Source organism: Primulina tabacum, chromosome 5 (genome assembly GCF_025594145.1).
Source record: "Primulina tabacum isolate GXHZ01 chromosome 5, ASM2559414v2, whole genome shotgun sequence".
Taxonomy (NCBI): domain Eukaryota; kingdom Viridiplantae; phylum Streptophyta; class Magnoliopsida; order Lamiales; family Gesneriaceae; genus Primulina; species Primulina tabacum.
In genome coordinates this window covers 40,385,800-40,403,379 of record NC_134554.1, presented here as the reverse complement: position 1 = coordinate 40,403,379, position 17,580 = coordinate 40,385,800, and the positions used below count along the sequence as shown (strand labels likewise).

Genomic DNA, 17,580 nt, shown 5'->3' with positions numbered 1-17,580 from the left:
GATGGTATTTATAGAGGGACCTTGAGAAGATCGGACCATCGATTTCGGGCGACGTGGACGGCTTGGATCTTCTCGAGAAACGTGCAACTAGCCGTTGGCTTGACAAGTGGCAGTGACGGTTCATATTTAGGTCGGGAGCCTACAGGGCTAAAAATGGCGCACCTCAGCCCTTCACAAAGCTCAGAACAGGTCATAGAATGACTAATCCAATGTGGCTAGGGACCGCGGGTCTCAGCTCAGCTCAAACAGAAATGTGTCAACTCAGCACAGCAAAGAGCCTTACCTAGCAGAACGGTTCAGTTAGGAAATTCATTTGACAGCCCAGAACAGTCAAAGAAGCCAAAGACTCAGCTCGGCTAGAGTTTTTGCCCCTCACATCAGGACAACCAGCACGTTATCACGAAAGATCAGCACAGCCTAAAAACTTCTAAGCTCAGTATAGCCAAGGGCCACCGAAAGCTCACGCAACCACGAGCCTCTGGTTTGTAACGTCAGCTCACCCAGTCACTCGGAACATCTTAATCTCAGCACGGTTCAATGGTTTTGAGCTCAAAGTAATCATAGGCCACCGAGAGCTCATACAACTACGAGCTTCTGGTTTTCAACGTCAGCTCCACTTGAGGGGGGGACTCGTGATACCCCCGGATGGAGGATGGGCTCGGCCCGCTCTCGATGGCTCGTTTCGTTGGAAGCCCAATACTCAGAAGAGCGGGGGAGGTCATCTGGGAGGTCATCCAAGCCGACCTCCCATATCAGCAGTTCCGTCGATCAGAAAGTTTGGCCGATCTCCCTCGCCGACCTCCCCAAATGGAGCCGAGCCGACCTCCAAGACGGTGAAGTCGAGACGATTGGAGACGTCTCGGCCGATCTCCCGAGCCGAGCTCCCATAAGGTCCTGGCGGCAGGCGGGCTCATACCTACGAGAGCTCTTACTCAGACGTTAGGTGCGTAGCCCACAAAGATCAAAGCCCAGAAAGGTAAAGCCCATTAAAGATCTAATCAAATCTGGCACAATATCTAAACCAAATCCGGTGCAATATCTAATCAAATCTTCCGAAGATTCTGAGGATCTAAATCTACCAAACTAGGACTCTGTTGTTCTTCTATAAATACCAGGTTCCGTTCATTGTTTTAATTCATTCATATATTCACATTCTCTCAACACGCACATTACTCTCTCAGTTTTCTATTATCTGACTTGAGCGTCGGAGGGGCTACGCCCGAACAACCTTCCGGCCCCCTTCTAACACTCTTGTTTGTGTTTCTTGATTTCGAGGTGTCTGATCCGAGCTCCCAAGGTGAATATCCGACCTCCAAGCCACCCTCCTAGAGTGTTATCCGAGCTCCACCAGTGAAGATCCGACCTCCTAGTTAGCATCACCGATTTCAGCAACATCAATATAATTAACAAACAAGGAATATTTGATTGATTGAATTTGTTTTGTTTGACATTCATAATTAGTTGTGGAACTAAAATGCACTGCTTATATTTCCATCTTCGAGTTTAAGCTCTTGTTGAAGCAACTCAAAGTTCCACATGATTGTAAAATTCAAAAAGTTTCGATTCAATTTAGAGTTTAAGCGACTTATTTATTAATTTCGAACTTAATTCCAGAACAACTGTTAAACGAAAGCCCGATTCATGGATCAAATTCTTGACATATACTAAATCTCACAATCTGTCACAAAATTATAATGCTTGCTGCTTAGTGAATTCGCCTTCTTTGTATGTTCAAATAAAGACGAGATCAGAAAAGAATGCAGATGCAAGTAAAGTTGTATAGATTTCGAATTTCATTCCTCCCTTTGGCTATGTAATAACATCATAAACTCAGCAACCAAATGTAGAGAGATCAATAGAATATTTGTCTCATTTTATAATCAGTGATTCTCGTCTAAACTACAAATACACAGGACTAACTCCTAAAATACAAAAAAAACTGGTATGTTGATCACAGCAACAGAGACACGTAAATTCAAATGTTAACAAATAACCAACCGCATGCACCAAGACAAATTGTTGGATTCTCATATGAAAAAAAAAAGGTACAAGGGGACAATGCTGTTCAACGTGGCGGAGGGAACAAACGGGAATGAGAAGAGATGATGGCTTGCTGCACGTATCTCTTCGGATCATGGGGACAAGGCACCCACTGTATCTCGCTCATATTGGGTGTCTCCACGTAAGCCATGGTGAACTCCCCCACTTTCTCCACCTTCCCTCTCTTACCAGCCCTCAACACCAGATTGTTCCGACTGTATGAAAAGATGCCATTCACAAGGATTAGGATGTCGCCTCCCTCAAAAGCATCGCACTCGTCTCCCCAAAACTGGAAGTGCACTGAAGCTGTTTCGTCTGCTACCAGGGCAAGGCAAGTCTTTTGCTGTCCTTCCAGTACCACTGTTCCTTTGTCCAAGACAATGAATTTGGTGCTTATGTTGTTTTGCGCTGCTGGCACGATGTTCTTCAGAAGCTGGAGAGTTGTTTCTTGCTCCATCATATGTTCTGATCGCTTTGAGGTTAGCAGGGTTGATCCATCTATCGCACAAACGCAAATGCACAAAGCAGTTTGGAGATGAAACGAGCGGGATGCAAATCAGTTCAAGTAATCGAACGAACACACATGAATGCATTACTATGATAACCATGAATGCATTACTATGTACAAATTTAAATTAACGAGACTACGAGCATGTTAGGACTAGCTTATAAGTTATTTAAAACAATTTATAAAGTGTTTAATACAACTCACTTGTTTTCATTATAATCTGAGAAACATAGATCAGTTGATATCATATTCCTTAACTTGGAGATAGCTATTTCAGGCTAGGAATACCATAACATAGCACGTCTTATCTTTCATTTCTACAAAAATTGTTCACTGGTAATCATGCCTGTTTTATTTTTTTCTCCCACAATATAAATATAATTGTTATCTCTACTCACTTTGAAGATAACCAAGAGTTCATTATTTGCTTTGGCTTATTGGAAAAATACTGTCTTTTCAAAACTGAAGTCGAAACAGTAGGTTAGCGAAAGTTCTTCCATTTTCTAGTGAGTTACTCTGCTCTTTCGTATAAACTCAATAATAAAAATAATATACAAAATACGAGCATACATACATTATGCAAAGTGGATACAAATAAGAGAAAAGCTGATATGTTGTTAGGAAGTTCTGTTATGGTGGTTGTCGTCATATACAATAATGAGGTGAGATTAGGCAATTGAATCGTTACCAGGCATAAGTGTATAATCGAAGGCGTCGGGGTCTTGCGTGTTTTTGAATCATTGCCAGGCATTTATGTATAACGTGCCTTCGATTATACACTTCATTTTTGTTTTTATCATACAACAAATTAGAAAGCGTCGGGGTCTTGCGTGTTTTTGAATCGTTACCAGGCATAAGTCATGTATCCGTTTATGTATATATAAAGATGTTGATACAGTTACATGCCTGGGATATCGAAAAAGGGTTCATCGTTACAGATGTGATTGCTTCTTTGTGCTCACATCTGCTCCATTAGGACCCCATACATATCAAATTACTTTCAAAATTCTTGTTTGATCATCTATACCCGATCGAAAAAAGTTTGAAATTTATAAAAACATAACCTATCTTAGATAACAAAAAGATAATTAAATACAGAAACTGTCTTTTGACAAATTTCTCTCCAGTAGGTAACTGTTTATCAACGAGAATCATTCTGTATACAGATTAATAAAACAAATCTAGATCAAACCTAATCACCAAAATTAAACCAGCTTAAATCCAGAATCTTGCCAACAAAATACCAATATTTTTAGTAAATTTCCTTTAAATCAAAAGAAAAAAGACTAAATCATTTCAATAACCATATGACTTCCCTTAAATTAATCCATGAATAATACTAAGAACCCAAAGAATATGGAGAAACTATCACATAAATTATATGTCAACATAGCTAAATAAGATAATTTAAGAAACACAACCCACAATAAAGTTGCAAACTTTATACCAAAAAACAACAGTAAAATCATATTACACGCATCATAGATCACGATTCATGTGAACTAATTTCTTCACCAAAAGAACTATTTAAGGCTTAAGCAATCTTCTTCCAATCCATCCTCAAAAACAGTGAAAAAAACTAAACAAAAACCATGCAAAACTCAATCTCAAACCATACCCACAAACTAAAACGTCATTATTATCAAGAAAACGCATCATTTAAGCTCAAAATGCAATTTCACGAAGGCAAAAAATATGGGTTTCAAAGGAAAAAACTTTACCGAAAAATATGGGTTCAAAGGAAAAAACTTTACCGACCTTCACATGAAAGAACCAGAGCATGAGTTGCACCACTCGAATCTTTTCAACCCACAACTAGAAAGAAATTACTGATTTTACACAGAATATAGACTCTGATTCTTCTATAAACAAAAGAGAGAGAAAATCCAAGCACAGAAACCAAAATACTGCAAGAACATATGATTTGAGGAAATGGACAGAAAAAATTTCACTGAATAATATGGTTATAAATCAACTTATGCCGCGTTTAATCTTGGAAAAAAATTTAATGGTAGGTCCCCCTCGTGCCTGATTCTTGCAAATTTCATGGTCAAATCCAAAGCAAAAAAAATTAAATGAGAAAATACACCAAATGGTTAAACCTAGGGTAAATTGATTTTAAATCCACGAACCCAAACTTATATTTATCTTACCAGTGTATTTCGCAATCAGGATTTAGGAGGATTTTATGGGATTTGGATTTCAAAATCTTATTTTTACTGTTTGACAAAGTAATTCAAAAAAAAAAATCGGATTTGTTTAGAATTTTATGGAATTTCAATTAGTATATTCAAATCTCATCAAATTTGATAAGATTGTGTGGGATTTGGATTTTAAAAACATACAATTATTTTTTTATCCAAATAAAATTGATTTGGGGAAGTCAGCATGATTCACGCTAACTCCACTTCACTTTCGGTGCTTTTGTTAATATGCTTCTTTGCTCCACCACCAGGCATCTCTCTCGTTTTTTTTTTTTTTGGAAAATTCAAGAAACCTTCTGATTCCAAATTTTAATATTTTTAAAATAATATATATATATATATATATTATGTTTTCGTTTTTATTTTTGAGAACTTATATAGAAATCTTGTTTCCTCTCTTCATCATTCTTCACCAACGCATCATTCTCATCGGTCAACTTTCTCCACCAAAAGTTTCTACATGGTTAGACTTTTTTTTCCTTTTAAATTTTTTTAGAAGGTGAAAGCTTTCGTTTAAATTTTACAAGTTTCGTGTATTATTTACTGATTAATATAATAAAAATTATAGTAATTATCAAAGCCTCTTTTTACTTTTAATACATAATTTCATGTTAAAGCTTGAAGTTTGACTACAACTTTCATCACCTTCATGCATTTGACCTCTGGTGAAATTTGATTATGATTAAAACAAATGAAATATAGTGCATGTTGATGTCCAAAATCAATTTTTGTTGTTTGATCTTTACAGTGGTAATTATTTTTTTTGTTTTTGTTATATTTTTGTTAACAAAAGTATATCATGCTTTTGTGTGCTACTATATTATTATTTCTGATTATGATACATGTTGGATTTTTGCAATAGTTCTTTCATTTTGTATAAAAAAATTTATTTTATAGATAGATGGAGTCAAAAAAATCAACTCGACGATCACATATTGCGGTTGTAGCAATAGTAGCTTGTGTTGCTTACTTGAATATGTTATTTCATAAAAATAAGAGATAAATAAGTAGCATCATATCAGAAAAAGATTCAAAAAAAGATATAGTTAGGAAGGTGTTAATGTATCGTATTGAAATTGATGAAAGAATTCGTGGGTGCTTTGTATGGGACAACAACATTTATGAAATTTGTTACACTATTACAAGAGAAAAATTTCCTCAAAAATACGGTTTACAGCAGCATAGAAAAACAATTTCACAAATGGCTAAGGCGATGGATATCAATGAACAGAGCAAACGTCGATGTGAAGAGGTATACACTGAACTGAAAAAACTTAATGGAGTAGATGAAGATTTCGTTTTTGCAGCAAGTGATTATCTTATGTCAAATCCAACTGCAGCTGATTTTTTCTTGGGGATTCCACATCATGCTCGTCTTCGCTGGTTGAATTGGAAAATGAATAACTCATCTTTGGATAAAATATGAATTTGATTATGCATTAGATTCGTTGATGAATTTATTAATGTTTTAGATTTTTTTGGTTTCTTTATTGATAATTTTCTGTATTTAAATTTTCATATTTTGAATTTGTTTGATGATTTTTTTAATTATTATTTTATGTGCACTATGATTAATAAATAATAATTAATTTTTGAATTTACGTACACAAATAATAGAGAAGAATTATTAATTTCTAAATTTTTTGGGTTATTTATGTTTAGATGATTTGTAAGGGTAGCTTAGTAAAATTTTAAAATTTCAAATTCGAATTCTTTTTTCTCCAAACAAGAAATGGATTTGTAAACACCATTTTTAAATTTTAAACCAAACACCAAATGGAATTTCAAATACTTGAATTTTCAAACCCAATTCCAAATCCAAATCCATATTTTGAAAGAACCAAACACACGGTAATTATCTACACCTAAAAAACTTTGCTCAAATTCCCTAAAAAGATAAAATTGACAAAAACACCCCTATAGTTATAATGATTGATTTTTCTGGGCGAAAATGATATTAGAGTCGAGGTAAAATTATTTCAAATATACAAAATTATTATTATAAAATAATTAAATGTTTGAGGAGGAGAATTTTCTCAATTAACATGAATCCGAACCTAGGTTTGAGATTAAGTATTTACAGGATATATTCCAAATCCTTGGAATATTCGAAGCAGGAAGATCTAACCAATGTTAGATATCAAGAAGGAACTTATATGAGTCTTAAGATAAACTTATGATTCAAAATAATAGGTTCCTAGAAATAATACCGAATTCCTCTAAACTCTCTGGAGATCTTAGATAAATTCAAAAGACAGCACAAAATTATGGCACCATGATGTATTATGTACCACAAAATGTGGAAAAAATCCTTGAAACCATGAAGAAATTCTTAGAATATTAAAGGATATGCAAACAAGACTTCAAAATATAGAACAACGACCAAGTTCTAGTAGAAGGACTTCAGAAGGAAGGTTACCACCATCATTTGATATTGAGCCCTTATTACATCAAAAAGAGAAGGCCAAAGTGATATCAAAACCTTTAACTGAAGAAGAAAAAATGATCAATCTAATTAAAACAGTCTCAGAAAAAAAAATTAATCTGATGACAACTTTAGAAAAGATTTGTCTAGAGGATCTTCAAGAGCTTGCAGAATCTTTTGCAAATCTCAAGATAGTAGATCTAAAGATGAACACAATTGGGGGTGAACAACTTACCATAACCTTGTCATCTTCGCAGGAACCACCAAGAGAAAGTGTGGGATCTCAGAATATAAATATGAGAGAATCCCAACCAGACTTTTATACTGGTGGAGAATCGCACCTAGTGGGAACAAGTTCAAGGAAGAATCAAATTCCTTTGCACCAATATCCTATGAAAAATCTGTTTTAGACATATACATCTTTATGTGGTTATGCTTAACCTAGATGTATTATATTTCAAAAACAGAGAATATCTCATAGATGATTGGACATTTTCTATGAGAATCGCAGCAGGAACACTTGATCTCAATAGCGAATGATTCATTAAACTTCTGAAAATGAGTCTTATGGGATCAGTTAAATTCTCTTGGGACATGACTTCAGTAGAAATCAAAGAATCAGTCCTAGCCAGATAATCTCTTAGCGAGATATCCGGAAGAACAGCGACCCTTTTTAAAACACAATTTATAATGGTATATTATTTTAACAGTAAAGATACATAAAAGAAAAAAAAATATATACTCAAGTTTTGTAAAATCTTGAATTACATGACATATGTTTAGTGGATGAATATATTATGTTACTCACTAAATATAGATGGAATTCAGGGATCGAAGAAGATATATCAATGAAACTTTTCTACGCCAAAATGTCCAATCCCTGGAGAGAAATGTTAATAAGGGAATATGTCACTGGAAATCCAGATACATTGGCACGAAGAGCCTCTTTTCTCAAAGAAAAATTGGCGGAATGGTGTCATCTGGCAGCATTATAAAAGAATTATAAACGATTAAGGAGTACTAACAAATGTGCTCCTTTGTGTTGTATGGAAAATGATCTTCCAACAATTATTGGAAGTAAACCACAGAGGCATAAGAGGAAAAGTTTTAGAACTCATCCTTATGCTAGAAGTGTAAGAAGTTCTGGAAACCAAGAACAGTATGGTCCAGACAGAAAGCCAGATTTTACAAATCTAGTCAAAGAAGTGGACCATCAAGAAGTAGAATATCATTCCAAGCATCGAGTACATCTCGAAGCACGGGAAGGACACCTACAAAGAAAACAATAAGAAGAGCTCATATTCGAGCTAATTAAAGTTTTAAAGATTGTAATTGCTGGAGATGTGGAGCAAGAGGCCATATCTCAATCAATTGTCCAGAAAATAAAAAAAAGGTATTAAACGCTTTGATCCAACCTCGGATATAGAAGAAACAGTTTATTACAAGGATCTTATTCAAGTATATCAGTTTGAGGATATTGCCTCAGATGAAAGTATATATGAAGAATAAGAAATCTTAAGTCGGGAAGAATCTGATGGAACAGAGTCGAAATCTGAATGAAGACGAGGTGTTTCGCATGAAACACATGAAGATTTGTCTGGTTTCTTTAGCCAGACAACAATATCCCATAACATGGTCCAAAGGATCATGAAAGAAAATTCTAGTCTACAGAGATATCAAGGATTCTCAGCAGGACGGGTAGAAAAGTTCTTCGGAAGTCTTGACCTAAGAAACAGAAAGCATCATATAATCTATAAAATTTTCAGAAGGGAAATGACAATCCCAATGGAACTTACATGAGATAGAACGGAGATGCAATTAATTCCTTCTGAAAAAATTAAGGAAGAATTACAAAAACTCAAGATAGAAGTAGCACGGACCATGTCCTGGATTCATAACGGAGCAATCCAAATTATGATAAAAACTACTTTCAAAGAAAGAATAGATTCACCCATTGACATTGCTATATGCAATAAACGAATGAAAAACCTTCAAAATTCAGTACTGATAACTATCTCGGGAAATTTCTGCGCATGAAAGATTGTAGGAGTAATATATTCGAGAATTGCCAACAACTTGGCAGATCGAGATTTCAGTCGAGCCTTGACATTACATCAGAATTTCAAAGAAAAAAGGCCGATGAAAGAATGTAATAGACCATATTCTATTACCTATCAAATTTCATATGATCTATCTAATACACATCATTCAGAATTGTTTATTAGAAATGAGTTCATTTAAATACCGAGTTGAGTTTCCCTTAATACAGTAAATAGACATCCAAATACAAGACAAACCGATTCTACGGAGGAATCAAAGTCTTGGATTGGAATCAAGAAGACTATATTTTAAGGGAGATAAAATTACAAGTTACAGGTGGGGAAAAGCACATGTCCAAGAAATCCAACAGGAGCCAAAAAGCTTTTCCACAATAGGAAAGTTCAGATGCCCAGAATGGTGGAAGGAAGTAGAAATAGTATTTGATATTACGAAACAAAGGAATCAATTTCCTTGTAATACCATATACTATTTAGAACCACCTATGATAGGAACTTACCAAGGAATAATCAATATCGGAGAATTGGAAGTTCATATCAAAGGTATTCCAGGGAAAGAACCAGAGTGATTGGTTCTTGGACTAGAGTTTCTCGAGGAACATAAACCTTGGAAATGTCTAGAATATGGAATTGAGTTTATGGCGGAAGATAGGATGTGGAAAATCCAATGACCACAAGTTCATTCTCGATATACATTTCAGTAGGGATGTTACATGAACAATATAAAGCAGAATACTTTGCTGCTTATATTGACTCAGGTGTTGGAATCTGTACAACAAAAAGAAGAGTTTTTCCAAATAATTTGGAAGAAGAATTACCAAAGATTGCTGGAAGAGATTTTTCCAAAAGAATCTTAATCTTATGTAAGGGGATTAAGATGACGGAAATCGTGATCGGAGGTGCTGGACAAACGCCTTTGTATAAGGTAAAAACACCACTGATTTATTTTCATGATACAGGAGCTGAAATTTTGATACAAAATAATTTTCTACAAATGTTTAAGTCCTATACTCAAGAAAATGAGACTAGAAGATTAGTATTTACAACACCTTGTGATCACAAAATCATAGTTCAACAACTCAGAGAGGCATTCTACCGAAAATTGTCAATTCAGTTTCGCAGCAAGCGTGATGATGAAAGAAAACTTCTAAACCAAAAATGAAGGATTCTAGACACTTTGGAGAAACAATGCCCCAATTAAGAGCAGATAAACCTCTCCAACCAGAAGAAATAGAATGCCTCAAGATATCTCTACGTCAGAATGAGGTAGAGTTTGAATCAAATATATCATTTGAGGATGTCAAGAAAATGATTAAAGAAAATGACAATGAAGGTCTCTTGGCATGGTGGGATAAAAATCAACTCAAAGTTTGCCTTAAAGTTAAGGAAGGAAAATAGTATGAATTTTTCCGATGCAAGCATATCCCAATGAATATAATTGATCAAAGGGATATGCAGATTATAATCAAGGAACATATAAAGTTTGCCTTAAAATTAAGGAAGGAAAATAGTATGAATTTTTCCGATGCAAGCATATCCCAATGAATATAATTGATCAAAGGGATATGCAAATTATAATCAAGAAACATATGGACCTTGGTTTAATCGAAGTAGGAATTTCACCATACGGCAGCCCAAGATTTCTGGTAAAAATCATGGTGAAATAAAAAAGAACAAACTCAGACTAGTAATTAATTACCAAGAAATTAATAAAATTCTGGAGTTCGATGGGTACTTCATACCTAGTAGAAAACATCTAATTAGTTACATACGCAATGCAAATATTCTCTAAATTCGATTGTAAGTCTGATTTTTATCAGATTCGGATGCGGGAAGAAAGCAAGAAATTCACAGCTTTCTCCACACTACAAGAACATTATATCTGGGAAGTATTACCGATGAGATTGGCTAATTCACCTCAAATATTTCAAAAGAAAATGAATAATCTATTTAAATATTATTTCAAATTTATGTTTGTCTATATTGATGATGTTTTAAACGCATCTAGAAATATGGAGGAACATATTAAGCATTTAGAGATTTTATCTAATGTTTTTTTAAAAAAAGGACTTGTTCTATCAGAAAAGAAAGCAGTCATTGCCACAAAAAATATCGAATTCCTCGGAATAGAAATCGTTGAGTCTGGAATAATTTTGCAGGATCATATAGTAGAAAATGTGCAAAATTTTCCAAACGAGCTAAAAGAAAAGAAACCATTTCAAAGTTTTATAGGAGTTGTTAATTTTGTTGGGATGTTTATTAAAAACCTATTAAAACACAGGAAATTGTTTAGTCAATTACTTAAAAAAGATGCAAAATTTAAATGGACGAAAGAACACAAACAGGGATTGAGTCAACTAAAGGAGATTTGTAAAAAATTTTCGAAAATGGCTATTCCCCAGAATGAAGATGATCTAATATTATAACAGATGCCAGTGACCATTGGTGGGCGGCAGTTTTAATCAAGCTCATACCAGAAGGAGAACAACCATGCAGATATTGCAGTGGACTCTTCTCAGATGCAAAAGCCATAAGATTACATATCAAAGAAAAAGAATTATATGCAGTAAAAATGGCTTTTGAAAAATGATCATTATTTTTATTTGCAAGGAAAATTTATTTTAAACGTTGACAATACACAGGTGAAAGCTTTCTTGAGGAATAGAATAGAGTCTAAACCTGAGAAAGCCAGATTATTAAGATGACAAACGTTATGTCAAAATTATATTTTTGATATTGTGATTATAAAATCTCATGAAAATATTTTTGCAGATTTTTTAACAAGAGATGGACAGCGGTGGTATCGATGTCATCATAAAAATGCAAAGTCATTTGAGGGAACACCTTGAAATGCTTAAAAACGAGTTTAACAAGCTAGCTCTGAATGCAGAAGTTGCGGGAAGGCTTCAACAAGATGATAAGAGAATTGTCTCTGATCGAATCACATGATGTTTACAGGCCTGTACTCAGTTATGGTCGGTAATACAAAGGCTTATCCTCCAAGGCATTGAGAAGCCACTGGTTTCCCAAATGGAGAGTTTTCGAGTACAAGACTCTATACCTGGAGCATGGGATTCAAATATCCCTAGCACAAGTGTTAAGTGGGATCATATCCAGATGAGTCGGCTGAAACAAAAATTGATACTCCAGATCTTTATCTCGAGTCTTCACGTCAACCCTTCACCTCGAGGATTGAGGAGAAAAAGATCAACCTTAGACCTAATACTGACAAGGGTAGATCTAAGGTTGATACTAATGAAACTACAATTTCTCCATTTCAGGTATACCAACAAAACTGGGAGAAATTAAAAACAAGAGTAGGAATTAACTTAGCTACAATCAGGGTTGATGTTTCAGGAAAATATCCTAGGGTATGGATGAAACCTAATTCATATCCAAAGAAAGTAAAAGCCCGGTATGAATTCGGGGCTCTTGCCTCGGTTTATACTACATCACCTAGCTTCCCTGAAATTTCATAACTATTGTGGGGCCCTTAGCTCCTAATCGTTATTACAATGCAATCTGATTAGGGTTAACTAATTACAGCGGAAAACGAGTTTAAATTTTCTTTACAATGAGCCCAAAATATCTCTTCTATAACTTAAATACTGAAAATAGTATTTCATCTCAAATCATAAAACATGTCCACACGTAATCAAAACCAATCACATACAAACAACTCATATCCTTGGGACATGCCCCGGTATATAGATACATATACATATATACTGGGAACAAGACATAAACATAAAATCTCAGCCCAAGCTGTGGCTCCCTCCAGAAGTACCCTCTCCGGTCTCCTGATATCCTGGAGTACCTGCCATTGTCCACACACAAAGACAACAACAGCCCCCCTTGGGGGTGAGCAAAGCTCCGTATGGAACAACCAATCATATATACCACAAGTATCTAAACAATGATATATGGTATGCAATGCATGTATGTCGTGGAGGTATCAGGTCAAATGCCCATCCACTGAGCACATGTCAGAATCAATCGAATCGCTATCAAATCAATGCTCGAGCTGGCACACCGGCCAATATGGGATACTCGTATGATAGCGTCGGCAAAGCGCCATCAAATCCCAAATCTCATATCCAATCATATGGGGCCACAATTGTCTATGCTTTAAGGGTCATATAATACCGGCATAGCGATTGTGTTCACAAACCCCGTAATCCAATCAAATCATATCAGGGTATCCAAGGATCATAGCTCAACGTGCATGTCATGTATCGATGTATGCATAAAATGATGTGTGTTAACAAAACATTTATTTTATACATCGATATCTCAATCTCAATGTCATGTATGTCACATCAATCAACAAATAAGGCATATAGACACATAATCTCATTCCAATCAATCAAATCAATCCGACATATATCATATAATACAGATTACCTGTCGTATATTACCCAGTCGCAACATACCTCAATTCTTCGTTTCCAGTTGATGTAGCCTGAAGATATCGATATTACACTTTATCTACATCAATAACATACCCATTCCAATCAATAACATACTCCAAAATCATTAATATGAGTTTCAAATATCATTTGAAACTTCAAAAATTCATATCAAATCCAAATCATATCATAATTCAATTCCGACTTCGAATATGAGTTTCTTGTCGGTTATTCTACTACATATCAGAAATTCAACTTCAAATACATGCTATTTCAGCACTTTGATATTTAGAGCTGCTGGAACTAGAAGAAAATTACCTCAGTCAGAAGCCCTCGACGCGACGATTACAAATATATAATTTATTTCGCGTTCAGACAGTGTTTCGAAGTCGATTCGGACAAAAGAAAATCAAAATCTCTCAAACTCCCTCGAAATTGTTGAAATTATTGACGAAGGAAGGAAAGAGAAGAATTTATTCTTATCCCACCGCCTCTCGCGCTCGGGCGGTAGAATTCTCGCGCCCGAGCGCGAGACATTTTGCCCCCGGCTTTCACTAGTACCGCGCTCGGGCGGTCACAAACTACCGCTCGGGCGCGGCACGTTCTACCCGCATACTCATTTAACATACCCTGGCGCTCGGGTTGTCATTTTCTACCGCCCGGGCGCCACACATTCTGTACAAATGTTAACTTTTGTACTATATTGGCGTCCGGCTTCTCCACTCGAGCTCTTACAACGTCAATTCATATTCAATATTCATTTCTCAATTTCATTGTCATAATATACATCAAGTGTATAATCACATATCAAATTCATGAATTATCGATAATCATATAGGATTTACGATAATACGATACACGGTCCTTACAACTATCTAAATGGATTCAGGAAACAGTTCATGAGACATGGGCAAATAATGATTATTTTGTCCAGAGGAGACATTCTGGAGCTATACTTCTGCAGTACAGCACCCGAACCAGCAGGAAAAGGCTCTCAGGAAGCCTTTCATTTCATCAAGTTAAGGAGGCCAGATGTTAATGTTCAAAAATTCATCAAAGATCCTCCGATAGAAGAAACCCCCCCTTCTTAGTTCAATAACTGAATATGACATTTTTACCAGAAGAGAATGAGGTTTATGGGTCTGTCTAACTGATATGGACAAACTCAAGTTTTCGTTTAAATTTTACCATAATTCGGTAAACGGATCAATCCTGTTAAATATTATGACATGAAGATTTGCAGAATATCTACTTGAAAAGAAAAGAAATCTTCTATGGAATAGGAAGCTGCCGGGGAGTAAAGAAACTCGTCGAAAATTCTGCAACATGGCTCATGTGGGAAAATGGTCAGAACAGATCTGCCCAAAATGCCCAAATCAAAAGGAGCTCGAATTTGGCAAGGGCTTCAGACCTCGGTCAGATAGGAAGCATCTTGTAGAGACAGGTCCAAGTGGTGAAGGACCACAACCACTTTTTCCTCGGGGACACCAAAAGTTTAAGATTCCTCGATAAAATAAGTGGACATGTGACTACCATTACTTTTCATCGGGGATAACAAATGTTAAAAGATTCCCTGACAGGAGTTAGTGAACATGTGATAAACCCTCTAAATAACCAAGAAAATTTGAACCCAAAAAACTATAAATAAAAGAGTTGATGGGAACAAAAAAATCGCACAAGATTTAAACTGAAATTCGGAACAAAAGAAAAATGTATGCTACATATATTAAGGTTTACAAAAGGCGGATTAAATCATTAAGAAAGCAGCTGGTAAATTTTAAAGATCTCTACAAACTGTAAGAAAAAGAAGGGAACGAGATCTCAGCTGATATGATACAAACACATATCTACTGGTTATGTCAGGAGATAAAATCAGAAGAACAAGCTATTTCTACAATAATGATCTAGAAAAGAACAAATAAAGAAAAGGTTGAGGGACCATTCAACCATCCACTCAACCCACTCAAGAGATAGTGCCAAACACAGCCGGATGGCAGTAAAGAAAACTTATGGCAAGAGTTTGAAATCCGAAAAAACAAATCTGCAAGGGCTTCTATAAATAAGAAAACAGAAAGAAGATGAAGGTATCATTCAACCTCTTCATTTTCTTTCAGAAAACATTGTAATATTTCTCTTTCTAGTTTATGTGTGTTTTAACTTCGGCTGCTATAAGTAGCTAAACAAGTTTCTCCTCCTCTACAGGAGGTTACTATGTAATAATATTTGGTATGTTTGAATAAAAAAACCAAGGCTTTTACATCTTTGTTTTATAATAGGCTTTTACATCTTTGTTTTATAAAATATCAATGACACTTTGTTAGAACATTTACGTTTTGGAAATTTAAAAAATCTGTTGATCCAATAGATAATTATATACCTTAGTCGAACTGAATTCAAGAAAAAAATTGATTATTCATGTGTACATATGCTTCGGAAGCAAATTGTTAATCAGAACCCTACCGATTGTCTAAGCAAAATTGTTAGTGTATTAATCAATGGCGAAGGATAAATGATAGAAGTCAAATTGATATAAAGGATGGTCGCTAACAAAAGTTGAGCTGATCAAAGAACAACTGATAGAAAAGTATACCTTGGTAGATTAGTTAGTCTAAACAACGGACATTCCCTGACCATATGTTGATCATTCCTAAAGAGCAGAGCCCAGCTAATGATAGCATAAGATCTCGCGTAACAGCTTTTTCAGTCCATTGAATCTCACAGTTCATGCGCACTACCCTAAGTGTATTATATGTCTAAAAAGGACGATGACATGGCACAACGACGTCTGTATTTGTCACGGATTTCAAGTTTAAAAAGATGACTGTTGCAGGCGATGCCTGTAAATAGATCATTCATGCATATTACGAACTCTCCTTATCGCTTCAATATTTATGTGTGTCTAAGAAAAGTTTTTCGAGTTCAAAGTAATTTTCAAGAGCCCAACTTATCATAATAAGCACATGCTGATATTCAGTAATGATGGATCGGTTCTAACACCTGCGAAGGTGCTTCAAACTTCATGAACTGCAATATATCGTGTTATAAGAATGTAAACACCGATAAATTAAATCGAGTTTGGTATAAAATCAAGCGGAAAATATTCGAAGTAATCTTCGTTAAGAAATCTATTATATTTGAAAGCATTTTAACTTGTGTGAACTGAATAATTGAATAAAGGTGAATCAGTTCTAGCATATATCAGTTTAGTTATGATGAGAACTGAACTGATAACAGCTCGAACTGATCAAATCAGTTTGAAAACGATAATTAAACAGTTAAGCACACAAGATATGTTTATGGATGTTCGGAGACTTCAACTACTCCTATGTCACCCCTTCTACCTCCTCAGGTAGGATCCAGTAGAAGACTTTGATTTATACAACACTTTGTACAAACCCACTCAACTTAGGACTTACTCTATAGCCTCAACTGAACTCCTAACCTAAACTGAAGGCAGCATCTTTCGGCCAACACTTGTTTAACGTCTATGTGTTAAAAACTACATACAAAAGTTTTACGTCTTTGTGCAAGACTCACTCAGCTAATCGATAAGCTCTTTTCTCTATATAGGTGAGTGATGGTGTGTGTGTGTGTGTGAGAACCTATCTCTGAATATAACACGAAAGTGTTTTCATACACTGAGGGAGTTGTGCTTCTGATTTAAGCTGATAATACGTTGAAGTGTTCCCTCTGGACAGATTGCTTCTTGTAAGCTGATATGAATTGAGCATGCTCTTTCTTCTATTTCACACACAGTTTGATGATGATCTTGGTCTGTATTTATAGCAGCAAGGCGATCATACACCAAGACTCATCAAATATGTCTGTTGCAGTTGAATTCATTCCTCGATATTTGCTTTGTCCTTTCTGACAGTTATTCTGAAACGTTTTGTCTTTAAGCTCTGCTGCAACGTCCATTATTGTCCTTTGACTGGAC

The 17,580-nt window shown here is 35.3% G+C and overlaps 1 protein-coding gene across 5 annotated transcripts in view; it reads right to left on the bottom strand.

Annotated features, from left to right (window-relative positions):
• Positions 1-1,827: 1,827 nt before the first annotated feature.
• The window catches only part of LOC142547670 (uncharacterized), a 32,487-nt gene continuing 16,734 nt past the window's right edge, over positions 1,828-17,580 (bottom strand). For 2 of the 5 annotated variants that reach the window (XM_075656062.1, XM_075656061.1), the window contains exon 2: positions 1,828-2,538. In XM_075656062.1, coding sequence (XP_075512177.1) covers positions 2,066-2,500 — 435 coding nt within the window. In that variant the 5' untranslated portion in view covers positions 2,501-2,538 and the 3' untranslated portion in view covers positions 1,828-2,065. Of the gene's footprint in view, positions 2,539-4,306; positions 4,596-17,580 lie in introns of those variants that run through there. The other 3 variants (XM_075656065.1, XM_075656063.1, XM_075656064.1) reach the window with 3 other exon arrangements.